Source organism: Opisthorchis viverrini (assembly GCF_000715545.1).
Source record: "Opisthorchis viverrini unplaced genomic scaffold opera_v5_131, whole genome shotgun sequence".
NCBI lineage: Eukaryota > Metazoa > Platyhelminthes > Trematoda > Opisthorchiida > Opisthorchiidae > Opisthorchis > Opisthorchis viverrini.
In genome coordinates, this window is record NW_008751784.1 from 740,365 (window position 1) to 756,904 (window position 16,540).

At 44.8% G+C, this 16,540-nt stretch overlaps 2 protein-coding genes across 2 annotated transcripts in view; one reads left to right on the plus strand and one right to left on the minus strand.

Annotated features, from left to right (window-relative positions):
• Positions 1-4,152: 4,152 nt before the first annotated feature.
• T265_06279 (hypothetical protein) lies at positions 4,153-6,675 on the minus strand (the record flags this gene model as incomplete). The annotated part of the gene is made up of 3 exons (XM_009171499.1): positions 4,153-4,295; positions 5,287-5,387; positions 6,605-6,675. 3 exons carry the CDS (start codon positions 6,673-6,675, stop codon positions 4,153-4,155), a joined length of 315 nt encoding a protein of 104 aa, XP_009169763.1.
• Positions 6,676-11,635: 4,960 nt separating this feature from the next.
• Positions 11,636-16,540, plus strand: part of T265_13987 (hypothetical protein) — a gene marked incomplete at both ends in the record, with an annotated part of 26,259 nt that continues 21,354 nt past the window's right edge. The window contains 2 exons of the mRNA XM_009171516.1: positions 11,636-11,889; positions 11,922-12,521. Coding sequence (XP_009169780.1) covers positions 11,638-11,889; positions 11,922-12,521 — 852 coding nt within the window. The remainder of the gene's footprint in view (positions 11,890-11,921; positions 12,522-16,540) is intronic.

Below are 16,540 nucleotides of genomic sequence, written 5' to 3' on the forward strand. Positions count from 1 at the left end.
AGTTTAGGTTGCAATGCTCCTGGTTTCCGGAGTCAAGAGTATTTTAGTAATTGAAAAAGTGCAGTTTAGAGCGAATTTCAGGTTTTGCCTTGTGTTGTTCACAGTGTGAGCACGATTAGATGATAAACGCAGTCGGATTTCTTTCGTATGGGAAGGTTGGACATATTGGTCTTCGTGACTGGTTTCCTCTGAAGGGTGTTCCACAACAGATGGTGTTGCTACCTCGCTTCGTGGCATCATTGCAGACCTGTGTTTGCATACGCCGACGCTGTACGCTTACCGTGCAAATGGCTTTGTTAGAAGTGACACGGATGGGCACAGATGGACCCTGCACTACATTATACGAACGGGTCTATTTTCACCCCGTTATTCTACCAGGACTTCGTGTGAAAGGACATCGTCTTGACCTGAGATCACGCCTGAAACCCAACTGACTGTGCAGCGAAAAGCCGTGGACGAGTATTCCAAAGCTTGTCTCACATTCAACCACAGAAATCATTCTGACGCTGCCAAGGTCTGGCGCCACATCTACCTCCAGAACCAGTTTCAATGGCAAACCAGAAAATGCCGGAAACCTCCCTTTCTGAATCATCCTGTCTCACTAGTTTCTGAAATAGCATCACATTCAAAGTTTAAAGGTCACATCGTTTATGTTCATTCGTAACTTCCAGGCCCTCTTATAAGCTGATGGACCTCACACAACTCCTCCGTCATCTGCTTCATGTGTATGCTGGTTTGATTGTTCCATAAGTTTGCTCAATGTACTGACACATTGCTTTGGTTGCCATCACTAGATGTACCCCGGAACCGTCTGAAAGACTACCGTTTGCTATTACTCGTTGTATTTTGGTACTAATATTCTACAAGAACTGGCATCTTTTGGGACCGGACTTTGCACTGTTGGTGATGTCCATAACAGGTATATGCACTAATAACAGTCTTTACTGTGGTTGGCAGTAGTTTGCAGAAGCGATCTGCAGCATGGTGAAAGTCCGGACGGCGGGAACGTGTTTTCTCCGCTTGTATGCCTATTTATTGTGTGCAGAGAGGGGTGTTCCTCCGTGTTTGATGCTTGCACGAACATGAATACAGCCTGACCTGATGTGTTGAAGTTCATAAGCGTTCATGGTGCATGACGCAAGTGGTAGCCGCGTGAACAAAAATGGATGAGAAGTTGTAGTGTACAGGTTGTCGGCTCAGGTTGCGAGTGGGATAGGAACTGTCACGCGGTGTGAGTGTTTGTGACGCGTGATCTTACGCGTGATACGTGACCTCAACAGACCTCATGTTGAATTCTTGGTCTATGTGAACAAAGGTTGTCAGTACTATAATACCGCCGTGGAACCAAGTCTGATCGTGGCTCCCAAAGCCAACCAAACAACGAGAGCCTGATACAGTTTGGTTTCTATCCCGTGGTATACGGCATAAGTCTCGATGATCTGATTTTCAAACATCAGATGCTGACGAACCGCAATCACCCACGCTGTTCATCGGTTCCTCTTAGAAACTTCACAATCATTGAGGTAAAGGCCTGAAACTTTCCATCCAAAATAACTGCTTAAGCTGGTGATGACAGTTCCACCTACTCCGTAACTGTCGAGTGCAACTCTCCAACGCCACCTCAGCCTAAACGTGGACTAGACGCTCCCCCTCCCCCAAAAGAGCTAAACTATACAATCCACCGATTCTCCTACCATGACACACGAGCCCTGCCAATACCGACTGATCCTCAAACCGTTTACGCGAAAAGCATGAGCTCATTGTCCATGCTAGTCCAAGCGATCAAAGGAATTTGATAGAACTGCCTGAATCTGTGTGAATTTGCTTCCAAATTCTTCCACCGAAAAAGATATCGTTTTGGCACAACATACTTTCTACCATTTATATGTGCATACGAAAAACCTCACCCAAAAATGTTGCTCAATTTTTCGGCATGGGGTGTGGTTTTTCTTTCGCGGGTCGCCTAGGTATTTATGGCAGTACACTTTGGGCTACTTGGCATATGTGTGGATCAATAAGTGGGCGGGGAGACGTCACCATGACTACCAGTAAACAACAAGGCGGACGCTGTCCATGCTCAAGCACATATAAACCGGGACTCTGGGACAAGTTTTGAAGAAGGTGACGTTATTACAGCTGAGTGATTGGTCATTTTTTTTCTAACCCGACGTCAATAGCGTCTCCAACGGAAAATGATGAGACCATACAACGTACTGTCTGTGTGGAGGCACGAATGTCTTCGCGTTCATTAGGTTGGATACCCCAATGTAGAGCTTTTTGGCCCCTCGTAGGTCCGTATCATGAGAACGTTCATTTCACAGGGCAGGTTATTTCACCAGCAAAGAACTGAAAGCGCAACATCCAGCAGCATCATATTCAAGGATGTCTTTTTAATGCGTTTGATAATTGGTACCGGGCATTTTTACACAGATTGATGATTTTCAATAGTAGCAATCCAATGGTCAATGTCCCTTAAATAAGGAGTACCTCATTCCATCTCGAGCTACCCCCTAATTGTGGCATCCTTATTGGCTGGTAATGCAGTTAGGTCCTTTAAACGAAAGATATGCTAATGACGAAGCCATAGAAGCATCTTCGCTTGGTTACCATCTGGTGTAAACCTTCCTTACCCCAGGAGAAGCCACCCCATAGGAAGGGCAAAATGCTAATTTTCCCGCCATCCGGGGCTTTCTTTAGGCGATACAGCAGAATTATGAATCAACTGCTGAAGAGTTTGTATTGGTTGCTCACATACGTAGAAAGTTAAAAACAGGGGAGTGAGAACAAATGAGCAGATTGAGAAACTGGACAATTTCAGAGGACCAAGCAAAGAACGTTTTTGATTGTTCTGGATATTTTAGGAATCACCGTTCAACGAAGCGAACAATGTGCGAACAAAGTCACATAGGATAACAGGCTCGTGGAGGGATTTTACCTGTAAAATACGAATGAAGGTCGCTACGGGCAGCTACCAGTCCACGATTTTTGGTGTTTCATTGATACATTCCCTTATGCAAATGACACATACAGACTTAATAACATCCTCTTTTACCTGGCATCAAAAGGAGACTATAAGTGTCGCAACAGTATTGTAAACCCTTGCTACCAACAGGCATACGGGCCTCACCTGTGAAGGTTTGACTTACACCAAACCCAGACGAAAATTGATTGATGCATTGTCAGGGCTATGTGACTTCCGTAAGTCCTAGTGGACTTCTTGTGCACCTAATCTGGTGTTAATCAATACTGAACTGAAAGATGACTTTCCTTCAGCTCTGTTTCATACTCTCATTGTGGATGCAAGTTGTCCTTGATTGACTGAAAAAGGACACGGAGGTCAGGCTCTAGAGCGACAACTTGCATGCGAGACGTTACTTAGGTTGTTGTCAAGGTGAGACTGTAAACGACGGTTTGTCTGGAGAACGATGCGTTGTAGGTCGCAGCTAATTTGCCGCACACAGAATGAACCTAAGGGTTCACAATGTTGCAAATTTCCGTGTCACAAAGGATGTGACTAACCCGTTGACGATCCAGCCAGCGAAATGAGTTACTTCGCTGTAAAGGTGTTAGTGAGCGAACAGGTATTTTTTCTATCAATCAGTCAGCTAAGAGAGGGAGGGGTATTATTTAAGTGATTCCATGTAAACACTTTCTGAATGATCGATTCATTCGGTTAAAGACAACTGCTCACATAAAAAACTGATATTCGTGCAGCTGGCCCAGGCAAGTGCTCCCTGATATGTGTTCACTGGGTTGTTTATCGGCGAGGGATAATTTCATGAATTGTAGCAAACGCTAGTGCTTAACTTCTATGCACTATGTTAAATGATTGCTTCTAAGGTATAGAAATGTTCCCCATGCTGCGGCAGAATGTCACGATTATGCTGGGCCAAAGAAGTGTACAAAGAAAGCTGCCAGTAGGTCACGGTAGAGCAAAGACAGATGAAATCTACTCGTGTCGTGGTCAGAGAGTGAGAACCCGATAAAAGGCGCCAACTGACGGGTGACATCAGTGACCATATTCGGCTATGGCATACTGTCTTTCCGTTGCCACGAAAATTAATCCATCAAAAAGATTTTATTCAGTGTGAGATAGCTCAGAGGTTAGGGCACCAGCTTACGAACCGGAACGTCCATGGCTCGAACTCAACCTCAGCATCTCGCCTGATGCTGCCTAGGCTTGGTTAACCTGGCAGTATCCCAGTCCTCGTGCCCCCGTTCGCTGGCACGGCAGCTAGTCACCAAAAGGGTGCTAAAACTGAACGATTTGATTTTTCTGGGTATCCTCAAGACCCCTGAGAAATATTCACGAATTAGGGAGATCAACAATGGCTTCAAATAAATATTGATATTTTCAGGATTTACAGTCGTTTGCAGCGGAGGTTTTGTGAAAATCACTCCGACATACCTGGTCAATTCTATGCGGGATAACACATGCTTTGCGGCAATCGGCTGGTCTTACTGGACCTCAGGCGATCTACTCTGTTAGATTTCTCAAGCTGGGACAATCTCTGAGAATGGTTTCCTAATGGGACGCAAACATTTTTCTGTGTACGTGTTCCGACACATGACCTTTCGTAGTGGGCATAACCGCCTCCTTAGGTCCTAGAACGTCGGTGTTCCCAACCACCCAGTTCCAGCTCCGAAAAAAGTACTGAGGATTCAATCATTGTGACTCTGGCTTTTTCATCCTCTTCTGTTTTCCGTTTGACACTTGATGTTGATCAGCTGCGAACCATGCAACCTCTGTCCTCAGTCAGAATTTAACAATCAGGGCACAAACCCTCCAAAATTTGCCACATTTCTACAAGTCAGTTGAAACGACTTGAGCAAATGAGAAATAAAGAAACTTTGGGAGAAAATTTAAGAATTGGAGGCACCACAGTGTCTCACTCAACTCATCTACGCTCGTGTTCACCGGAGACATATTAGCTCCGTCCTACCATATCATTTTCTGACCTGGCAAAGTTAAAACTGAGAACAACATAGCGCAGCCATAATAGCCAACGACCATAAGCAGGAAAAATGTTGGTTCCAAGCCTAATTCTAGTTATTTGATAGCATGACTTTTTAATATGTAAATGGGTGACAGGTATGGTGTTGATCATTCGTAAGAAGTGTTCTTGAACTGTATGCAAACCATACATCATACAAACATATAGCATACACCACCATTCCTGGCTGGAAGCAAACTAAACTGGTCTTCTAGGTTGTTTTATACATCCCCACGGTGTTCTTATCATTCTCTGAGAAGTTTTTCTCCTTTTGAAATATGCCGACGGACACCTCTGCGCGATGCCACATACGTTTTGCGCTGAGAAGCGCAAACATCTATCTGAACACCTTGTACCCAGTTTAAACCCGAAGGGATAGGACTGGAGGGTGATCTGGGAAGGGAAAAGCTATGCAAAAAAAGATCGTAGTAAGTGAAGTACGAAAATCTCGGTCTTATGAATCGACTCCCATTAGAATTGGCTGAAGAAAGCGTTCGATACCCGTTCGAAATCCCGCGTTCAGTCGACACATGTAAGTAATAAACTGCAGCTTTCAATGCAGCTGGAAATAGCTGTGGTTAGACGGGTCCCAAAACTTTCCTTGGTCAGTTCAGTCGGGCTAACAACCCGTGAAGAACGACGGGCAATTCCAGATTCACTATATCAAAAGCAGTTGCTCCTCTATTCTCCAAGCAGTCAGAAGCGGACAGTAGTATTACGCGATGGCAAAACAGTAATTCGTTTTTAAGGTATTTTTGACAGAAGCTAGAGTCTCTCGTCTACAGTGAGGTTTTGCTGGGTACAATACAAAACAAAAGCAATAAAGTTTCCTATTGATTCGCCTTGAAGTATTGTCTTCAAAGTATGAAGTTGTTACTGGAATGACTACTGAGCCCGTGTGGCTTTATCGAATATACATTTTGTAATAGTCTGCTTTATTTGGTGTACAGGTGAGTTCATTTATCAGTCGGCCTTCCTCGTCAAAAAGGTATTGAACGGCCATTGACTTTTATGTACCACCACTCACTCCTCAGGTATCAGTATAAGAATATGCAGACAAACTCCAGAGGATGACATTTGCGGTATTTGTTAACTATGTAGCCAAATTAATGGGGCGGTTTCTCCTACATTTGCATTTCTTATATGCATAAGTATGTTGACGTCTGTTTACTTAGTAAAGGTGAGTTTACTGTCAGTGACGATGTTGGTGGGGATGACGATGATGTGGGTTTTGTTGTTGCCGCCGCTGCATTCGATGGCGATGTAATACATTAGGGTTGAAAACCGATGACTCTCCATTTGTGTGGCCTACTAAAAGCACGCTGTCTGACGAAATTTCCAATCAAATCACCTTTTCGATTTTCAGAAACAGATCTTATTAAGGTACCATCGGAAACGTCAGACTAGATTCAGTAAATTTGTAATGCACTTCTCATAAGGTTGCTGAAAATTCTTCAACAGCCCACGACTGTTTTTGCCCTTCTTGAGGCACATCATGTAGGCGCAGTCCCCGAGTTTCCGGAGACTTTATGTTCTACTTGAAACCAAATTGCACAAAGTTAGCGAAATACACTCGTTAGCAAACAAATTTGGCTTTGCGAGAGACTCACCTGGAACCCAGCTGCATCTCTTGTTTGTGATGTGTCCAGGCAACTGAATGTGCTGCACCAGACCGCCTCATGTTTCAGTTGCTACGATATTCGAGATATCGCGATACATGTATATTCGTAATACACTACTCATAAAGTTGCTGAAACATGAGGCGGTCTGATGCAGCACATTCAGTTGCCTGGAAACATCAAAGACGAGAGATTCAGCTGGGTTACAGGTGGGTCTCTCGCGAAACCAAATTTTTTTGCAAATACGTGTATTTCACCGATTCAAAAATCTTTTTCTTTGGACATTTGAGAGCATGTACTTTTGAGAAGGCACTGTGTTAACCCGTTACATTCACCATCGTCTCTCCCCTAACTGTGGCAAAGAGTTCGCTCTAATAAAAACAAGTAGAATGCTGCTTTACTTTCGTCAACAGATGTGGTTAACTTCCGTACGTCTTGCTTCTCATAGTTTTTTTATTGAAGGACATCTTATATAGCAGTTTGATACAGTACTGCATTTTTATAAGATGTTTTGCATAGCGTAGACCCACAATGTGATTGCCTGATAAGGTCAGACAACTAATTTCCATACAAATGTTCCACTGCCACCTACAACACAGGACTTTGGAGACCGCATGTGTGTCCCTTAAACTAGACCAAGTCCTGGGAGAAAACGACCGGGAAGCCACTTATGGATAATGCGGATCATTTGCCAGCTAAGGCGACGGCCATAAGCCGATAAGCGTAAAATTGTTGAAATCGTCTTCTGATATGTTGCTTTGGTGACAATATCAGCGATGAAGGTTACACGCCATTTCGTTAAGCTGCTTCGTGAAAAACCTAGTTTACCTATCCCATTCGCCTTATACTTGTTCAACAATTTCATCCTACGGAATTGTGCAGCAAGCAACGTCATATTTTTCAAGGGCTCTGATTATCCCCAGTTGTCTAAACTAAAGAAGAAGTTTAGGGGCAATTCAGGTTCATTAGTGAGTGAGATAAAGTGAGGACTCGAACCATGCTTGGGCCATAGATATCAGACATGGTATACTAAGGTATTTACATTCATACATACATGGTATAAACACTATGACAGATGCGGTCGAATTTTATGATGATAAAGAGGCTATTTTCCGTTACTAAAGAATGTATGGCAGCTTTAAGAACGTCTGTTACTGAAGTGTACTTAGCTACTGAGGACTGCTCACCTACCTAAAGATTGTTCGTTTCTGTCACTCATGTGAACCTGGAAACCTAACTGCCCCAATGAAGAATTCTGATGAATATTTTGATATCGTATCATCAAGAAAAGTTTTAAAGGAGGATGAGTGGCACCATGTCCTATCCAAGTGTGAGTTAATAACATCGCGGACTAGCCGTTCGTGTTCAGAAGGTTGAGTATTCAAACTTCTAACCGAAAAGTCGCGGGTTCGAACCTCGCTACCCCAACGACATGGGTGTTTTCGACTCTCTTGGGAGTGACCCTTCTTTGAAGGTGATGACTTTGCACCATTATAAGTGTACCAGATAGATGAAAACTGCTAAGTCCTAAGGAGATAATTTTTTAGCAAATCATCTTTAGTGCTGCACTGAGCTTTCCTCATCTCATCTTCGTCATTCATTGTGGTTTCTGCTTTGTGGAAAACTTCTCGACTCCCTCAAGGGGCATGTCTAACATCAGTCGCAGCATGTTTGTTACTGCCACGACTTTTCGAAGGAAATATCAGTAGTATTTTGAGCCACGCACAATTTTTCTGGTGATTTGCAACCGTAATCTAAAATGGTTGTCCAACGGTGTTAGAAACCTTCCCTATCTTCGAACGTCACATTAAAGGTGACTGTCAGTTGAGAGCTAATTTCTTTCTTTGGTTAGGATGACTTAAAGATTAGATTCACAACCATGTTTTCAACGAAGATTTCATCCAGTAAATGGAGCCAGTATATCATATGTGGAAATAATCAGCGGTTTGCAATTCACGAAACCTCAGGGAATTTCGAACCCGCGACCTCCCAACTGGTAGTGTGAACGCTGAACAGTTTGATCACGAGCTGGCGTCTATCAGTGTGATTGATTCTCACTTTGACAGAATATAACGGCACTCAACTTTCCACAAAAGAATCCGCATCATGTGCTCACATACCTGTTGACTGGCTGTTCGAGTGATAACTTCTCAGATGGAAGTGTTAAAATTCCTCTAAGCTACTCATTCCCGAATCCCCTCAAATGAACAACAATGACATGTTTTGCAATAAATGGCCCTTCTTTCCAGAAATAGCATCTGAGGTAGACGTGCCTAACTACATTCATGTCAAATGGACGCAGGCATTGTTCAATGCGGATTGCAACCACAATTGTGGCCAACAAGCGTCAGAGTCATTTTGGCCTAATTTCGTTCCCTACAAGGTGAAGATATTGATTATAGGTAGAGTTCCAACAGCGTCATTCAGGCTTTGAACAACTAGAAACATGCATATACGTTGGTCTACACTTCAGAAACGACACTGTCTAGAAATGCATTGAAAAATGTAGGTTTTTTCTTGTTTTAGAGCGATGCTCTAGAGTTGAAGTTACTAAGAGTAAGTATACTGGTAAAGCTTGTAAAACGTAGAATTACTTTTCTAGTCGTGGGATTATTATAGAAATCTTGACAGGAATGACTGCTATGCACTTTTGAAGGAGCGTCTATTTTTATAGAGGTCACTCATAAAGTGGTTGCTGGCTACCAGCAGCACTTGGTTGAAAACGAAAATATGAGAACAAGTCGTTTGTATGGCACAATGAGCAGCTACTACAACTCAGGGCTGCGCTTCATTTTATTAGTTTATTTCTATCTACTGAGAATTACTGATGAAAACTGTGGGAACAAGTATATGCATTGACCGCGGGTAGTAGGGGCCTAGGATGTTGTTACACTTCATGCCGAAAAATACGGCAAGACTCACTTGAAGACACGTTCTTGGAGCTGAAGGAAGCTCGACTGGGAGCAAAGTCGTGCCACCATACATGATCATACCCCATATAAAATTAATCCCTATCAGCAAAGTTGTGGACGCAGCATAGTCAGTCACAAACAATCGTAAAATTTGCAGAAGACCACCGAGGGAAGATTCAGACTTTTCACTTTCGTCAATTCCATGTAAACGACCGACAAAGCTATAGGGTTCAGCTGGTATTCCAGATTCTTGATTGGGTTGTTTCGGGATACGGTTGTTTACGCGTGCAACAGCATCTAAAACTTGCGCAGCTTCAATCCGCCTACCCCAATGTGCTAGTAAGACGGGGGATTCGTGTACACAACACCATAATCCAAATGCACATAACAGTAACGGAGGAGTGGTAAATACGAGAAAAAAACGCCAACTCAGATTGTTGACGAGGCATCCAAAGCCAACACCTGTCACATATAATGCTATAAGCGAATCAAACGAACAGACGAGCAGCTGTCCGGTGGATTGATATGTTTCTGGTAGAAATTCGGATATCATTGAGTTTCCTGCAGTTAAAAGTCCACTGATATAGAATCCTGAAATAAATCGAAGAGCTGCAAGCCATGTGTATGTCGGAGTTATTGCACACAACCAAGTCATATACGTTAAAGCCAAGCAGCATAATATCGCCAGTGATTTACGACCTAGTTGATCCGATGCATAGCCGAGGGGTGGTGAACCAATACACACTCCGAGGAAAACCATCGTGGCTAGAAGCGCAACGTAGTCTGAATCCAGTCTCCATTCACATCGCAGTGTTGGTCCGAGTATTGCTTGAATAAGGGCTTCCATGGTATCCGTTGCCTGTGCGATTCCGAGGATGACAATGATCCTCACTTGATACCATCCGAAACCAAGTTGATCTAACACGGCCTGAACAACACCTTGATGAGGCCTTTTTTTGCCAGACATTGCAAAAAAATAATTCAATTTGCTGCCTCCCGTTACCGATAGGCGCTATATTCTGGCGAGCATCGATACGGCGACTCAGCCTGATCTACAGTCGCAAAAATCCACACCCACACATGCAACATCCAATAGAATTCACAGGAATCGTGTTAGACAAGTTAGGACCAGCAATAATTGCTGCACACACAGCATTGGGCAGTACATCGAAAATACAGCTTATTTCAAGGAGGAAGCTCAGAGAACAGGACCTCCGCGGAAACCTCGAAGGGAAATTCGCCAGAACTTTTAAAACCGCGCTGTATGGATTGTAACTTCACCTGAGAAGAATGCAGGTAGAAAACCAACATTTACCGGCTCATCACCTTATGACAGATTTTGAGTGAAGGACGAGGCCACTAGTGTGAAAAACTACTACGAGTCTCCTGTTTACTACTACGATTAATTCTAGTACTTAATTCAATATCCGGTGCATTCATTCTGAGCTCGAAATTAGCGCACTCAAAACAAATAAACACTGGTGCTGCAAGTGTATTCATTCAAACCTACTTACTTCTAATTGAGGCCTCATCTCTCTTCAAAATCTAATAGTTACAAAATACTTCGAAAAATGTCTCCATCTTGTTTGTATGCATCAACGCTCTCTAGTGGCGCGCTGCACTAAATGGCGGTGAGATGGTTTCAGCGCCGCGTTTAGTTCTCTATATTGGTTTGGCGGGATTGCTGCATGCGGCTTACTCTGCAACTCAGCGTGAGCAATATTTGATTTTTAAAGTTCATGCCGTACACTTTCAGACCGCTCCTATCTCCGTTTGACTGAACAGGAATTCGTTTCTCTGCCAGCCGATGTTTGTGGCCTTGTTGTCTGCGTCTAAACTAACACTTAATCTAGATAATTGTACAAACCTTAATTTCCTTCGTGGTCGTTTGCGTTGGAGTGATCGGCGTTTCGGGTCCGCTAAAGGAGATCGAAGCTGCAGCTGAATTCAAGGACAAGTACGTGTTGCATTTATCTCAGACACATCCTCCCTAGATCTTGGGACTGTCTAAAAAATCGGCCATCCTTTCAAACATTTCAAAACCGAAACTTGACTCTCAGCGCCTTCAGGACCAACCACTGACGTATTATGGTTTTGGGTTCAATTTCAGCCCGAGGTCATACTGATTCGGTGGCGACTTTGACGTTGAATGACCGTATTTTAGCTTCTGGTGGTGATGATGGCAACGTCTACTTTTGGTGCTTAGATCAATCCTCTTTTCCAGTCCAGCATATTCCTCGGCGCAGCCCTTGTTCCGCCGTGAAGTTTGATTTGGATAAATCGGATGTTTTGTACAGTGCACATGGTAACCGGATTTACACATGGGATTTACGTTATCTGTGTGAACCTTTGTCCGAATGGAAGGTAAAAATCATGGTTTCTATGTCCACTCTTAGGTCAACGAAGATGAGGTCAACTACATAGACGTTCTGAAGGGTGAGTCTCGACTTGCCGCAGCTGATGATTCGGGTGCCGTTCAAATTTTCGACACGTCCAGTGGTGAAGTTGTGCGAACTCTTAAGAAGCACGACAACATATGTTCGGTGGCCAAATTCCGCCCAATGCGAAGCTGGCAGCTAATAAGCGGTGGACTTGACTGTCGTGTGATTGTTTCAGACTGGAAGGGAACTGGTCGCAGTGTGATTATTTTCGAATTGGACGAAATTATCAACTCAGATTTGTTTGAGGATCCACAGCCTGTTCCTACCCATTCCAATGAATTTGCCAACCGTGCCTCCTCCGAATCCCAGGCTAGCACCAGTGAGTATGCAGAAGTTGAGTTCGATGAATTCGTGGAGACGGATGAAGAAGCAGACGATCCTGATGAAGGGGAGTTGGCTACGACGCATCCGTTATCTTCTGGACACGTAGATTCGTTGTCTGTTCGCAGTCGTGGTGGCGACTCTGCTTCTGGTGATCCACACGTGTCTGAGTTCGAAAGAGGTCATTCAGATACAAACATATCTGAGCTATTAAACTGGCAGCTCAGTGAACAGGTTGGTTTCAAGGAAATTCTTTTTATCCACTGGGTTCGCATTCCTGTCTGTGTTCAACCTTAAGTGCTTTTTTATTCCTTTTCCACTATGGAATACTTTGTCTCTTCCAATTTCGTGTTAGGTGAAATAGGACAAGGAGCTTGAACAGGGTTAGTCGGTTAGAAACATCCAAATACTATCAAAAATTGTGCACATCCGTGGCCTCTGAAGAACATGGGCTCATCTTTGCCGTGCTGCCAGATTTGCTGGCAACCACTGCAAGTGCTTCCCGTAGGAGACAAATTGCTGAGCCTTAACCATAGATGAAGCTCTTGACGGTATCAAGGTTTCCAGGTGTAAAGTCTTCGCCCAAAATATCTTAATACTAATATTTAGGACGTAGACACAAGTGCCCGAGATGAGGACCGTCCCTACCTAAAGTCGGAACTCGAGAGAGCTCTGTTAGTGCGCGGCATACTGAATGAAGGGTTCGTGGTTCGTACTCAACCTCTACATCTCAAATGCCCCTGTCTGGGCTTAGGCGACTTGGTATTATACCAGACCTGATACCTCAATTGGGTGGCCCGACAGCTTGGTACCGAAAGGGTGTTACATTTGAACGATGAAGTCATTTTACAGACGGTTTGTACACCCTGGTCCATTGAGCTGTATTGAAAGGCTTCAGTTTTACGCCTGGACGCAAGTACTATACTTAAACTGATTTCCCCGTAACTCTTCCAGCCTTCGGCCGCATGTCTCTGATATCGGCGAGACCGCTGTGGCTGGATATGCCGGTCTACTATCGTGTTTGGCCAACAAACAGAAGCATCGACACTTGACTGGATATCCACTGGCTGTCACCCTGTATGATTCATTTGAATCTTGGGACAATTATGTCCATCGTCTTCGTTCATCGGGATTACTTATAGCCCAACAGGGTGTATCTCATAATCTTTGAAAGTTACCGTGAAGCTCTAGGTGTTTTTTTACACCTTACCAGCAGCTCACATTGTTGTGGTCGTTAGCAACGTGGCAATGGATGCAGACGGCATCAGCATAGCTGAAGCTGTTTGATGGTTGTCTTGAACCGAACAAGACTCGTAAACAACGAACAACACCCACAGCACATGTGTGTTGACCGCAGACTACTCTGCATTACCCACTACTGGAACGATGGAAGTCGTTCGACCACACGGTGCCTACCAAGTAACCAGCTCCGCTCCCAAACAAGCGGTTAACAGTGATGAGGATCGTACACTACCTACAGGTTTTATGGACTCTTATGTGAACTCCAGTCATGCGCTTGTTCTTTACTGTTCTTCAGTGAGCCTTTCAGACCAACGTGAAATATGCACACCTCGGTTGACCAAACACCAAACAAACAACTCCGCCAACGCCTGAATGCGGATCCGGTTCACTCTACTAACGATCACGAAAGCGGGATATCCAAAACTATGTGCAGTGCCCTAGCTTCCACCTCTTCTAAGCATTAAGTCTCTAGTAGGACCGCCAATTTTCTGGGGGTCCGGAGACGGATCCCCGTAGGCACAGTCAATCAAACTTTTCGCACCCGATTCCAGGTATAAATGGGGGCCCGGGAATCCTGATCAGTCCTGTTTATTCATGATGATGATGATGATGATGATGATGATTTTTATATTCGCACACTTGAAGCAAGCAGGTCAACAATTGGGCGAGATGGCTCACTGTTTATACCGCGAATTTACCAACCGGACGTTCCGTAGTTCGATCTCGATCTTTGCCTCTCGAATTCCCCTGTCTAGGCTTGGGCAACATGGCAGCTGGTCACCGAAAGTGTGTTACAGTTGAATGATTTTTATTTGTTTTCATTAGGGCAACAATTGGCTCTCGCTCGTATTGTCGGTTTTCTCTACATTGATGTACGCTGCCAAGCAAGAATAAAGAACGGAAGTACTGTAACCTAATTGATTGCCTAAACTCTTCCAGATTCCGGCTGTGCTCTTTAGGTGATGTGGAAGCCGCCGCAGCAAGATATGCTGGTGTGGGTATTGTATTGAGCGACGAGGGGAATCGTCTCTACCTGATTGGATACCCGTTGGTAGTCGCGATTGGGTTGGATTTTTTGAAAGAATATCAAGAAGGTGAGGTCCATCGCACCTGTGCAAGTGTGGGTATAACCCGACCTGAAGCTGCCACCTTGACGTGGTGGTCGGGCTTGAGTACTACAATATTCTCGCGGGCTACACTGGCTGGAACTTTGTTCCACAAGGTGCAACCATGCCAGGAAGCCCAAAGTTGAGCTATCAGACCAAGAGCACTGAGATCCCGCACTACGAGGTGGTCTGGGGGTAAAGTCGTACTGCCCTCTGTAATAGGACTGTAAAGGCAGTAAAATACTTCCCACCAGACGATCAGCATGTCCATATTTATGGAAGCAGCGATGCTGCCTTCCCCCGAGGAAGGACGGGTTAGGAAAGGTCGGCCTTAAAAACCTCACAATCCGGTCGCCCAATGGTTGACCGTGAACCCCGGCGCATTATTCGAATAAAAAATAAATCGTTCTGCTGTAACACCCTTTCGGATGCCTAGCTGTGATGCAACCCGAAGGAAGCACGAGGGCTGAAGTACTGCGAGGTTGCCCAAGCCTAGACAGGGGAAATCGAGAGGCAGAGTTCGGGTTCGAACCACGGACCTTCCGGTCAGTAAATTTACGCTCTAACCACATAGCCATCTCGCCCCTAAAAGGAAAATGAATCGTTCAGGTGCATTATTCAATACGGTCGAAATAGTTCCGAAACCAAGTCCGATGCTGCTCAAAAGGCACCTGCTATGTGCAGCTGCATCAGAAATGAGACAGTAACGTCTTATTCTCTGCACACTCGGGTTAGGTCAACCGTCTGCAGCCGAGCAGGTCGGACTGTTGAGTGCAGCTGCATAATGAGACAGTAACGTCTTATTCTCTGCACACTCGGGTTAGGTCAACCGTCTGCAGCCGAGCAGGTCGGACTGTTGAGTCATCGCCTCCGGGAAGGGTTCCCAAAGAAAGCGCTACCCTCCGCTGCCTCTTGGGTCAGACTTGCATCAGAGGCTAGGGGCAGGGTCCCCAAAAAAACCCTACGTCCTCCCACTACCTTGTGGGTCAGACTTGTGAGTCAAAGGCTCAAGGTGGGGTACCTCAACCAAACCCCCTTCCTTGGCCTGGGCAACCGTGAAATATCATTTGCCCATGCAGTTCAGTTCGGTGCGATGTCCCTCTCAACCCCTTCCGACCACACAAGCAAACGTCACTGGGTCATTTGACTGTCAGTTATCTGACAAAAGGGGAGGGGCCTTCTCGCTACCTAATAACAGTAAACAAATTAACACCCTTCTAAATCCACGAAATGTTCTCTATATGAGAGCTTTCAACGTCCGTACTCTATGTCAAATTGGCAAATCGGCAGTTCTTGCTGAGACCTTGTATTCCCTTAAAATTGATGTATGTTGTGTCTCCGAAACGCGCATACAAGGCCCGAGCGTTAGTACACATCTCAGAACGCCAAGGATGAGCTCATTTCTCCATCCACGTGTCCGGTGACCCAGAAGCGATGACTCGTGGAATATATCGCGTTGGAGTTTTATCCAGCCACAGAGTTAAACGTGCTTTGCTGGATTGCATCTCACTGAACGGTCGTCTTTGCGTCATCCGGTTATCCATATCAATCAAGCTCAGTGTCTCTCGGCATAAAAAGCGGTGCCTGTTCGTTGTGTCGCCTTATACCTCAAAGGACTGCAGTTCTGATTCGGAGAAGGATACTTTCTATCGAGAGCTATCCGGGCTCATTCGTCAGGCAAAAAGCACTGACAGTGTGGTTCTTGCAGGTGATTTGAATGCTCAAGTAGGTCGTCTGAGCTTCCTGAAACACATTTAGGCAGTCGATTCGGAGTCGATGCCCGCCTCATAGACAACGGAGATCGACTCCTCAGTTGTGTGCTGATCATGAACTTTTTCTGGCAAGATTGCCACATGGATCAGTGGTTAGAGCGCGAATTTACCGACCGGAAGGTCCGTGATTAGA